Raw genomic sequence first — 12,317 nt, forward strand, 5'->3', positions numbered from 1 at the left:
ATGTGTCTGGGTAAGGAGCATTTCCAGGTGCCTCTGGAAGTACAGGGAGATGAACCAAGGTACTGTGGTGGTCCCAGCTTCCCCATCAGCTGTGTGTGCTCACCTGTGTGATATCTCCTACTGGGGACTGGGACCTCCTGTCAGAGATGACAGCGTGTGGAAGGCTGGAAGTGGGCATGGCAATATGTGTTTTCTCATCCACTCAGTCTGTTATCCCCAGCCAGCTTCATTGTATGTTTCTTTTTTTCCACCCCCTGCTCCCTGAAGTGTTGAGTGCTAATTACTGCTAATTATTTACAGACAAAACCTAAACACCCTCCCTTCCTATGACAGCTGGCAGCTATTCCTGGTATCTCCATAGCTTTGAGCGGACGAGTAGCTTTGGGTTTTCTCTCTTCTTTGCAGAACTACACCAACTGCAGCTGCATCTCCAAAAACGGGCTCGCGGGGTTCGCCAAGCCTGGGACCTGTGGCACCGACTGCTTCCACCTCTTCCTGCCCTTTGTGGTCCTGTCCTGCCTGGCAGGGATCCTCGCCAGCATGTCCCACACGCCATCCTTCATGCTCATCCTCAGGTGAGCAGACTGGTTTGGCCGTGGTCTAGGTGCAGCCAGAAAAAGCATCCAGAGGTGGTGTTTGGAAAACCAAGGGGTCCTTGAATTGAGGAAGAAGTTTTTCTCCAGCTGAGGGACTGGAAGGTTAGATCAGCCCTATATTGCACCTCATGCCCAGTTCCTCCCTTTGTTTTTACATGGGTTTTGCACGAGTTGTCGCAGGGAACAGGGAACAGGGCTTCCCTGCTCCTGTCATCTGGCAGCTCATGTGGTTGTCCATCTTCTAGGCTATGCATGGCTCAAGAGCAGGCTGTACTTTGCTAGCAAAGACCTGGCACAGCAGGTCTGGCCAGAAGCATTGAGCATTTCCAGGACCTGAAGCAGGAGAGACCTTCAGGACTTGCTCCTGTAGACCCTGCACTAACAGAGCTCCTGCTGCCCTAAGACTACAGAGGCTCTTTCAAGGTCTCTCTGGCTGTGGCTGCTGATCCCTGCAGAGTTTAGCAGCAAGCGGAGACCTTGGGCTGCTGGAGGCTTTGCCATGGAACCACCAGTGCTGCATGGCTGATTGCTCTTGCAGGCAGCATTGGTGCTCACCAACAGGCTTAAGGAGGGAGCAGCCGGTGGGTGGGTGGGTGTCACACCATGCCAGGCCCCCACAGCACGTCCACCGTGGGGCTCATAGGAACCCCACGTTGTCCTCAGCACCCCCTATTCCTGGTATCAGCACAACTTCCAGGTCCAACAGCCATCCTGTTCCTTCTCCCCACCCATAGCTGATACCTCAGTAACGAGATGCACCAATAACTCGGCATTAATTTAGCACAGCAGTACTTTGGCACGTTTTAATGCAGCTCTCTGTTAAGGAGTTTAATTACCTTCCTTTCTTCTCATGGATCTCGCTTGAATACAGCCTGCCTTGCCAGGGCAGAGAAGCTATGAGAACTCTGGTTTCTCACAGCCTTGGAAAGTTGCCCATGGGGCAGGCTGGAGCCAGCTTCCACACGAGCCCCAGACTGGTGGGGCTGGAGCCTGGGATGAGCAGGAAAGGCTGAGGGTGTGGGGGGGGCTGTGTGGGGAGAGAGGGGAAATCCATAGGGGAATCTCTGTGTTAGTCTATAAATGATATTTCCAAGCTTGTTTCTGTGGTCGAAGCACTCCAAACAGTTGCTTTTTAGGGAAAAGTTGTGGTTAAAGCCTGTTTTTACCTTGACGGCCAGGTATTTTTAAATCTCCTTTTTCTGCCAAGAGTGAGCTACGTGTACACCAGGCAGTCAGAGAGGGAAGGGAAGCTGAGTCCTTGGAGGTGTGCTGACCTGGAGGTCCTCTGCCACCCAGTCCTCCCCCATGTGTGACCCCAGCAGGAACCACAGTCTGAAATATTTATTTCAGAAAACTGTGGTACCACTGAAATATATGCTGGGGCACCCCACCTCAAAAAAAGCCACTTCCTCCACGGGTAAATCACTTCTTCAGTTACAAAAAATATCCCTTTTATTGTTTGTGTTTGGCAGAGCCAACGGCTATATTGGTTTCTGTTTGTGTTTTACTCACGTGGATTCTTTAAATTAAAAGCAAAAATACTTAGCTGAGCTCCTCCCTGCCTCTCATGGAGTTCGGTAGGTTTTTCAGGCTAAGAAAAGACGGTGGTAAGCTTCTATTTCTAGCCCTAATGAATTTCTAGCCCTTCATCATTTTTGCTGATGTAAATGGGAGCTGCCAGGGGTCCTTGGTGGTCAGGTGGAAGGATGAATTTTTGAGTGAGGTGCTGCAAACCTTTGTGTGATGCCAGGGAGGGAAACATCCCTCTTTGCAGAATTGCCAGAGGGGACACACATTTCCATTTTGTTTTTCAGGAGCATCCATCCTGAAGACAAATCATTTGCTGTTGGGATACAGTTCATGCTGCTGAGAGTTTTAGGTAAATTAATATGTGTTGAAATGCCATCCTAGAAAATCATGGCAGCTCCTGGGGGTTCATGGGGATTTTATCCCTGAGCAGCTCCAGGGCTGCAGAAGTACTGTTTGTTCAGCTGGCCAAAGTCTGTCCTAAGCCAGGGAAAGATGCTTCCCTGCAGGGCCTGGAAGGCTGCACATGGTGGGGAGGGACGAGCATCTCTGTGGGGGTACACCTACACAGCTAAATAAAAGAGGGCAGGGAATAAGCTTAGGTCCAGGAGGGCAGCCCTTGGCTGTGTTCAGATACTGCTGTTTGCCTCCAGCCCGTCAGGTGGCTGCAAATCATGTCCTGTGAGCCCACTAGTTATTTTTCCTGTGGTGAAAATCCATGTTCACTTGGAGGCCCCTGGAATATGCCACTGCAGTTGTGGGAAGGTGCTTGCATGCACAGTGCATGAAGGAGTTGAGCATCGTTCCCGGGATGAGCGATGGTCCCTTATCAAAGAGCAATGAGAAAGAAGGACTGTCTTGCACCTTGTGTGCAAATGCACAGCTAGCCCTTGGCGTGCTGCGCAGGACCAGCGGCTTTGTGGGACTTTCCAATCCCTTAGCACATGGGAAAAGAACCAGGGTTGGGTCTGTCCCAGGAAAGGCGCTCCCATCACATAAGAAAGTCCCCTCTGACCCTCTGCTTCCAGCATGGATGCCGGGACCCGTTCTGTATGGCAGCGCCATCGACACGACCTGCATCCTCTGGGAGAAGAAGTGCGACAGGAGGGCAGCCTGCAGATACTATGACAATAACCTCTTCAGGCAAAGGTAGGGATGAGCAGTCAGGCTAAGGGCTGAGGCTACAGAGGGAAACCCAGGGGGAATGTGGCATCAGGCCACCTCCGACGTGGGATGAGTTGTTGTGCATGTCATGGTAAGCAAATGGGGAGACTCACATCCCCCTGGCCTGTGCTAACTCCCAGCAGTGCCCAGGAATGGTTTGGACAGTCATCAGTCCAGGCCAAAACCCTCCCAAGGATGATGGTAATTTACTGCTACAGACCACAGAGGTCCACTTCCAGAAGCACTCCCTGCACTAAAATGAGAACAACCATTTGCTGGAACAACCTCCCCAGGGATGTGGTCGAGTCCTCATCACTGGAGGTTTTCAAGAAGCAAGTGGACAAAGTGCTAGATAACCTCATCTAGGCTCCCTTTCCCACAAAATCTTGGACCAGATGATCTCCTGAGGTCTCTTCCAAGCTGGGCTGTTGTGTGATGCTCTAATTACTCATTTTACCAGCACTGATACAAGCAGCCTGTCCTGACACCTCCTCCATGGAGGTAATGCAGCAGCAAGGGTGACCCCAGCCTCAAAGATGCCTGTGAGGTGGTGCAGGGTCTGTGCAGGGTGCCTTGCACCCTGGGGTTCATCTTCCACCAGAACAGCCCAGCCCAACATGCAGAAGACACCAAATCCAGCCCATGCGCTGTGGGGAGGCTGGAAGGGAGTTGTAGGTGGTCTTCCATCCCCATTGTAAGTTCACTGTTGTTGAATGACTCACTGACCAGTAGCTGCAGCAAGTCCTATTCACCCTCAACCCCAAGATATGTTTTTATATGCCTCCTGCTTACCAGGAGATACGGTGTCTTAATGTAACGCCAAGGACAAATGCATCTTGATAGCTCGTCCGCCTCCTCTTCCCACCCTTCTTGGGACCCAGGCTTGCAGCAGTCGCTTGCCCAGTGCTGAATGTGCCCAAGGAGCCCGTCCCCATGTTCCCCCATGTTCAGTGTTTGCTGGGTGCCTGGGACATCAGGTGTTGGTGCTTGGTGCACATAGGAATGTTGATACCCTGACTTATTGTGTTTCCACCTCACAGGTACCTTGGTCTCCAGTTTTTCTTTGAGGTGGGTGCTTTTCTGTGCTTCGTGACCGTGTATGTGATTCTCAGACGGCAGGAGAGGGAAGCCAGCAATGCAGCAGAGACAAAGGCAGACCCAGAGAAGGAGAAACTGGCAGGAAACTCCAGAAAGAGCCCAGAATCCAAAGTGTGACACCAAAAATGTGAATTACAATCCATGTCTGGGCAGGTGAAGCCATGTGAATCACTCCACACCTGAACTGTGAAGGATGTGGACGATGGGGCTGCTTCCTAACCTTCTGGGTGGGGTGCACTATTCCTGTACTGCCATGTACTGTTCTATGCCTGCCTTCTCCACCTCCATGATGCAGCTTGCTCCTTCACATGGATTAGTCCACATTTATTAACCTTTGGACACTGCAGTCTTCTGGATTTATGTCCTCCAAAGCATTTGTTCCTTCTGACAGTCTCCGTGATGCCAGCTCTGGGCGTTAACCATATAGCTGAAAGGGTTTGTGTTTGGATTTTTTAAAATAAATAATTTTTAAGAAAATTTTTTTTAGTGAACCCATACATCTCCATAAATGATGGTCTGTCTGTAGCCCCCAACATGTCAGTTAACTTCTTCCTTTTGTTCTTGCAGTCTTAGATGGCCTTTCTTCCTTGAAGGCTTCATCCAGTACCAGCTGACATTGATGGGATTTTTGCAAGGATCAACTCACATGCTTTCCCAGCTGCTGTGTAGATGCTGCTTTGGTGGCAAGGAGGGATGAGGGTGCTGGGCAGGGAGGACATCAGAAGGAACTGCAGATCTCGCCTGGGAGAGAAACTCCAGCACCCACAGACTCGTAGAGCTTTGGCAGCATGGCCACATTTTGCAGTAATAACAATAATTTTTATTTTTGCATCATCAGTACTTATCACAGGAACTTATTGAAGCATGTGAGTGTTAAGGCTCCCTCCCATTTTCCAGTTTGACAAAAGCAGAACTTTTCTCAGGAATGCAGGACCATAGAGGGAGGTTGAATCCAGCCCTCTTGCAGACTGGGCAGAACTTGCAGTGAAGTTGTTTGACCACAGAGCCAGGCAGCCATGCTGTGCTCTTTGAAGGGGTTACTGTCAGATGCAGCTGTAATTATGAGGTGAAAGTCGAGTCTGGTTTTATTTTGGTGCAGCTGCCTCTATTTTCTGCATTCTTCCCATCTTAAGGCTCCTTTGCACCCAAGCACAAATTGTGTTCCTGGTCTCATATCATCAGTGTGAAACCACAGAACATTGGGTAACTTGTATTTTTTGGCTGCAGAATGGAATCCGGTAGAGAAACCAAAAATTCTAAGTTCAGCCCAAATATGCGCAAAAGAAAAAAGATACATGGTGGAGAAAATTCATTAATTCCTCACACCCTGGTGAGTAGTCCTACCATAAGGTCTGGGGTGTGCAGAGAAGTAAGGTGGTAGAAGGTGGAAGGTGCAGTGGTTAAGTGGCTGGTTTAGATATTTCACCACTGTTTGCCCAGCTGTTTTGAGAGACCCAATTAAGATCCTTCAGAGTAGGAGGCTAATTTTATTTTATTTTATTTTATTTTATTTTATTAGGCTTTTTTAACATATTTTTGTCCATTGCCTTTTGTTCATTGATGAGCTGGTTAAGAGATTCTACAGCCCTGTTCATGGGTACCTACACACAGAAGTGACTTTTGGCTTATAAGAAGGTGTTAGAAGACAGACGTGTGAGTGGATGCTGAGGAGGTGTAGGTGGACCTATTCAAGGAAGGATGAGTAGCGTGTCCTAACCATGAGCATTGGAAGGCCAAATCTGGGGGGGGTTTGCACTCTTCTCAGTTTTCAAGCCATGACTAGGTAGCATCTGTTTCTAGACCAGACTGTTACCAGGTGTGGAATAAGAATGAGGTTCTTTGGGAAAAAGCAGGGAAGAGACAGTCCATGATGTTCACAGTGGTCCCTCCAGCTCTCGGCAGCCCATGAATTTGTGGCATCCTCCCTGCATCCGGCGGGGAAGAAGGTTCTTTCCTGGCTAAGCACAAGCCCTTGGCTCGCTGGCAGTTTCCTGCCTTGTTCAGCACAACTCAAGTCACTCCAAGGTACTTTCCAAACCACAACAAACTAATAACATCACAATTCATTTCATATTACGGTGAGGAAAGCCAAGAGCTGCAGTGTGCTTTGCCAGCAACACGCCTGGATAGGGTTGCAGGATGACTTTATAAAGTCAGAAAAGTTGCACCTCCCTACCATTAGGACAGCGGAGTTCAGATGGGGACCAGACCATCCCTGAGCACCAGAGCAGCACAGCCTGGTCGGTGGCCACTGCAGAGATCCAAGGAGTCCTGGGCTCTGAGTTTTGGTCGGCTGGTGCAATCCTTCTGCAGAATTGCTGCCGACCCTTTGCTCATCCTGTGCTGCTGGGTTTGCCCTGCCGGGCTGTTGGGCAGTGGTGGGGACAGGCACAGGGCGTAGCTGTGCTCTTGCAGAGCCTAGCACTTAGACTTCTCCTGTTATCAATCAGAGCGGGACCGTGCTGGTTTTGGTTGGGGTAATTTTCTTCACAGTAGCTGGTATGGGGCCACGTGTTTGGATTTGTGCTGGAAACAGGGTTGGTAATTCAGGGATGTTCTAGTTACTGCTGAGCAGTGCTTACTCAGTCAAGGTCTCTGCTCTTCACCCCACCAGTGAGCAGGCTGGGGGGGCACGAGGAGGTCGGAGGGAACATCAGCTGACCCAAGGGATATGCCATAGCATATGGCATCATGCTCAGCATATCAAGCTGGGGGAAGAAGAAGGAAGAGCGGAACATTTGGAGTGATGGTGTTTATCTTCCCAAGTCCCCGTTAGGCGTGATGGAGCCCTGCTGCCCTGGGGATGGCTGAGCACCTGCCTGCCCATGGGAAGAGATGAATTAATTCCTTGTTCTGCTTGCATGCGTGGCTTTTGCTTTACCTACTAAAGTGTCTTTGCCTCAACACTAGAGTTTTCCAACTTTTACCTTTCTGATTCTATCCCCCATCCCACCGGGAAGGGGGAAGGAGCTAGCGGCTGTGTGGAGCTTAGTTGCCAGCTGGGGTTAAACTACAAAACACCCTCAAAGGACAACTGTGCAGCCTTTCTGAAAGCCCCCCAGATTGCATCAGCTGTTTCTTAATCCTCATGATTACCAAAGCAGTGGTGTTGCTTGTAGAAAGGAGGGAGAAAAAGGGGGAGAAAACCCACCCTTAACAGCAATTTGTCTTGTAAGTTTGTTCACAAACAGCACCATGCAAAAATGAACAGCAAGTTCAATGATGTCCCTTGGATTCGCGGTGCTATTTCAGGTGACAGGCAGGCTGCACTGTCCCTCGGCCGTCTGACTGGAGCGATGGCCAGGTCTGCTGGGCTCACAATGGATGCAGGAGCAACCCGCAGGATGGCCTGGCCAGTTCACTCCCAGCATGGCCTGTTGTCACTGCTGGGCTTGGGACTCCACATCCATTTTCCACTTGGAAAACTCCTATCACATCGTATAGAGATTTTTCTCAGGCAATGCACAAACTGGTTCAGCCTGAATTCTTCCTTTTCTCATTACCCATCCAGCAAAGGAGGGTTCCCTGTGGGTAAGCATCCAAGGCAATTGCAAACTGTGTATTTTAGCTTTGTGGTCAACTATAAGCCTGTTATTATGCTTTTGCCATGGTAATTTCCATTAATTTGGGCTGGAGTTTCTATAAAGAGAAATAAAATCACTTTTTCCCTTTCCCCTCCTATTCTAGAACACTGTTGAAAGGGACTGACTTGCAAGAGAAGATTAAAAAGGCTAGTTCCTGCTGTCAGCAGGGAGGGACATAAACCCCAGGAAATATGAAAAGGTTGTCAGCACCAAGGGAAGAGGAGGAGTGTTTGATGGAGAGCAAGGGGCAGGCAGGTAGGAGGATTACAAAAAAGAAAGCAAAGGAAGGTGTAGCCTCAGCAAAATCCACCCGGTGCTGTTATGCTTTGCCAGGTTTTCCCCAGAGGAGATATTCCCCTGGAGATAGCTTAAAATAGATTTTACAAAGCACTTAAGGGTATGTCTTAGGCAACAGCCATAAATCGCACAGGGGAGGTTAACATCAGTCATTCCAGCTGGGCCATAACTCCATTGACTTTCTTCAATCTTGCTCCTTTGTGGTCCAGGAAGGCTAAAGGAGATAACCTATGGTGAGGCAGGTACAGGAAAGATGTCCGGCTCAGGAACTGGATGCACTGGATGTTTCCGTGCAGCACTTTGTAATACCAGGGGTCACAGACCTGAATACGGAAGAGTGCTTTTAGGGCTGCCGAGAATTGCACAGGATCAAAAGGATGTATTAAAACAGGAGCAAAGGCTATTTCCCAAACTACAAGAGAGCTTTTCAAGTTGTGAGGAGGTTAGGTGGGTGGCACCAGTTCCAGCAGAGGCAGCAAGCTGGTTAACAGACAGCTCTGCAGGAAAATAGCTCCAAGGCTGGGAGCCGCTTTTGCGCAGTTACCGCTGTCAGGTCACCCTGTTCATATCAACCCCTGCAAATTCCTCTGTGGTCTGCAGCATCTTTTCATCATATGCTGGCACTCTTTGTACATATGTTTTTAATGTGGTCGTGGTGGCTGGTCTCCAGTGCATTGCAGCCTCCAGTTAACCAGTCACTAAATGTAGCATTGTAGGAGCCCCTCAAGATCTCCGATGTCCTGTCTTAAAGGTCAGTATCACAGAAATGTTCTAAGAGACCTCTGTAGGTCATCTAGTCAGCAAGATCATCACCAGCACTAGATGAAGGTAGCCATGACTTTGACCTGACCTAGAAAAACCTCCAAGGATGGAGATGCCACAGCCTCCCTGGTGCCAGGCCTGCACCACATTTCTGGTGACAAATGCCTTTCCTAGTGTCCAGCATGAGCTGCCCAAATCACGTTGGGGCTGTTGCCCCTTGTTATGCTTTCTTTTGTGGCTGAAAACAGTTTAGATCTGTCCTCTCTACCCTTTAGGTAGCTGTAGGGTGGCATTAGATCGCCCTTAGCATCCTTTTGGGTTGACTAAACAAACCAGATCCTGCAGCCTCTTCCCACTGACCATGTGCCCCAGGTCCCCCCCAGGCCCTCTCTGTTTTAGCTCCATCCCTCTTGAACTGGGGAACCCAAACTTCACACTATATCCCACGTGTGGGATCACCAGGACTGAGTGTAGGGGATAAAAACGTTCCTCAAGGTCCTTCTGGTGCTGGCCACCATGTGGTTTGGCTTTCTCACAGTGAGGGTGCTCTGCTGGCCTAAATTCAACCGGGTGTGCACTGTAATCCTTTTCAGTGGGTTCCTAGTCGACCAGGCAGTTCCCAACCTGCATTTGTGAGTGGGTTTATTTTGACCCATGCGCAAATTACCTCACACTTCTTGATGAGCTTTCCAGAGGCTTCTGTTGACCCAACCACCACGTTTCTCAAGGTCCCTTTGGACTGAAGCTGTCCCATTCATCATGTCACCTCTTCTAATTTAGTAACCCTTTCAGACTTGCTGAGATGCATTTTCTCTCATCATATATGTCACGGATGAAGCTACTGGACAGTATCAGCCCCAGTACTGATCCCTGAGGTCAACAATTCCCCTTCCTACCAGCCATTGGCTGGATGTAGAGCCATTGATCACTAGTCTCTAAGCCTGATAGTCCCACCAGTTTTCAGCCCATCTAAAATTCCTTTGCCTACAAGCCAACACCTTCTCAGCCTTTTCTGGTTGTCTGGGACTCAGATCATCAGTTTTCCAGAGATGACAGAGGGTGACCTTGCAAACATGTTGGCCAGTTCCTTCATCACCCTCTGATGAAATCCATCTGACTCCATGGATGTGAATGTTCCAACTTCTCTGAGCAGTCGTCCTGCTCCCTGGGCTCTCCATTTACCTCCCCAACCATCCTGTGGGACACAAAGGTCTAGGAGATGGATATGCATGTAAACACAGGGGCTAAAAGGGTGTGTTGAGAACTTCAGTCTTTTCCACAGCATCTGACACCAGCTGTTTTCCACATCCATCAATGAAATCACATTTTCATTGATCCTTTTTCGACTAGTAGAATACCCATAGGATCCTTTCTTGTTGCCACATTGGCTTTATCTCCAGCGGGGCTTTGGTGTTCAGGATTGTGTCCCTAAGAGCCCAGGCAATGTATTTGTACTCCTCCTCTGTTGCCTGTCCTCACTCCCATGGTATGCTCTCTTCTTGTGTTTTAGCTCATTGATAAGATCCTTATTAATGGCCTTCCCTTGAAATTACTGTTCTTCCTGCCCAAGATGAGGGCTTATCCTGCGTTCTTCAAAGTTTTCTTGACAAACAGCCCCACTCTGCTGGGAACCCCAGCCTTCCATGGCTGGTCCTGGAGGATTCAGCCTAGTGAGTCTCCAAACAAAAGTCTGCTTTCCTGAAACCCTGAGGCATAACTGCTGTTCACCTTCCCTACCTTCCTCCAGACCTTGCCTGCCTCATGATGGCAGCAGCCCCAACTGCCTCTGTGGCCACATTTGCTTTCAGTGCTTTCTCCATGATAGCGCACCACCTTACTCAGCCCCTCTAGCATCTGCAGTGGGAAATTGTTACCTGTCTGGGGTTTTTCCTTTGGCTGGCATGATGGAGATCACACATGGATCCCCACTGTCTCACACCCTGAGTGCTGTATTTGTCTTTATCTGCTGATGGTGTCCCCTGGCTGAGTTAGTGATTGATGTCCGTGCAGTTAACTGCCATGGAAAGCTGGAAATTTGGATGAGCCTTAGCAATTTTTCTATAACATCCTGAATCTGGGCTCCAGGCAAGCAGCAAACCTCCCTAAATGGCAGGTCTGTCCAGTAGGTAGGTGCTTCTGTCCTGCAGAGCAGTCTCCAACCACCAGCACGGCTGCTATAGTGACCTGAGGTCTCTAACAGCCCAAGGTTTCAAGCCCATAACCTTCCCCTGATGGATCCAATTCCTCCTCCTGTTACCAGCCCTGAACTCATTTTCTTGGCAGATCTAACCCAGATCCATGCATTTTTCATCCAGTCCCAGCCAGCTTTCTGTGCCAACAGTGGCACAGCATCCCTCAGTAGCCAAGGCAGCACGGTGCTGGTAGAGCAGCGGTACCCAAGTGGCACCACACCAAAGTATCTCAACAATTTACCATCTGTCATCCTCAAACCAGAAGAAGCTGAGGCACCAAAATAAAGCTGGACCAGCCCTCTCAGAGCTGGCTTTCCCCTTTTGCCCATGCTGCTCAGCCCAGTGGTCAGTGCACTGGGAAGCCCTTCAGAGCAGACAGCTCAAATCTTCTCCATGGCAAAATTAACACACTTCCTCGCCTTTTCTCGGGAGACACAGGGGAAAACCTGATAGTTATCCTCTTGACAGCAACCTTTTTTTTAAGTACCCATTACCATTTGACCTTCCCTTTTACGGAGTAAACAAACCCAACAGATTCAGCCTCTCCCTCCTAGCTTGTGTTTTCTAAACCCTTAATAAATCCATCACTGCCTCCTTCAGTCTCTCTAATTCCTTCATACACCTCTGAAAGTGCAGCACTTGGCTAGGCACAGATGGGACTTCCTCAGCACGGGCCAGAGCATAAAAGTGATGATACTTAGTGCCAGAACCTCTGGAGTGTGGTTTCATCCCCCAAGTTCCCATCAGCTGGGAGAACCCACAAAATTGGAGCATGGCTGCATCCAGTACAGGGTCTGCATGCCCAAAGCACTTCTCAGCTGCAAGGGATCTGGGAAATGGCAGAGATGGCATGAGAGAGGGTGTGGGGATCAGCACAACACTCAACAGAGGCTTGCACTCAAAGAAAAGAGGATAGGGAGGAATTTGAGAAGTTTCCCAGGTTTGTCTGTTTTCCTCAAAGCAGGGCCAAGGCCACCTTCTCCATCCCTGATGAAAGATAACCCAGTCCTTCCTAGCAGCCCCTTGCCAGAGGCCAGCAATTACTCAGGCAGAAGATAGTCACTGTCCCAGCCGAGAAAGATGCCTACTTCATTATC

The 12,317-nt window shown here is 49.4% G+C and overlaps 1 protein-coding gene across 4 annotated transcripts in view; it reads left to right on the top strand.

Moving 5' to 3' along the window:
• SLCO2B1 (solute carrier organic anion transporter family member 2B1) overlaps positions 1–11,819 on the top strand; it is a 68,113-nt gene extending 56,294 nt beyond the window's left edge. For all 4 annotated transcript variants that reach the window (XM_005445937.4, XM_027814869.2, XM_027814866.2 and 1 more), the window contains 4 exons: positions 406–575; positions 2,411–2,475; positions 3,152–3,272; positions 4,328–11,819. In XM_005445937.4, coding sequence (XP_005445994.1) covers positions 406–575; positions 2,411–2,475; positions 3,152–3,272; positions 4,328–4,502 — 531 coding nt within the window. In that variant the 3' untranslated portion in view covers positions 4,503–11,819. The remainder of the gene's footprint in view (positions 1–405; positions 576–2,410; positions 2,476–3,151; positions 3,273–4,327) is intronic.
• Positions 11,820–12,317: the final 498 nt, after the last annotated feature.

The sequence above is a fragment of the Falco cherrug genome, chromosome 2, assembly GCF_023634085.1.
Source record: "Falco cherrug isolate bFalChe1 chromosome 2, bFalChe1.pri, whole genome shotgun sequence".
NCBI lineage: Eukaryota > Metazoa > Chordata > Aves > Falconiformes > Falconidae > Falco > Falco cherrug.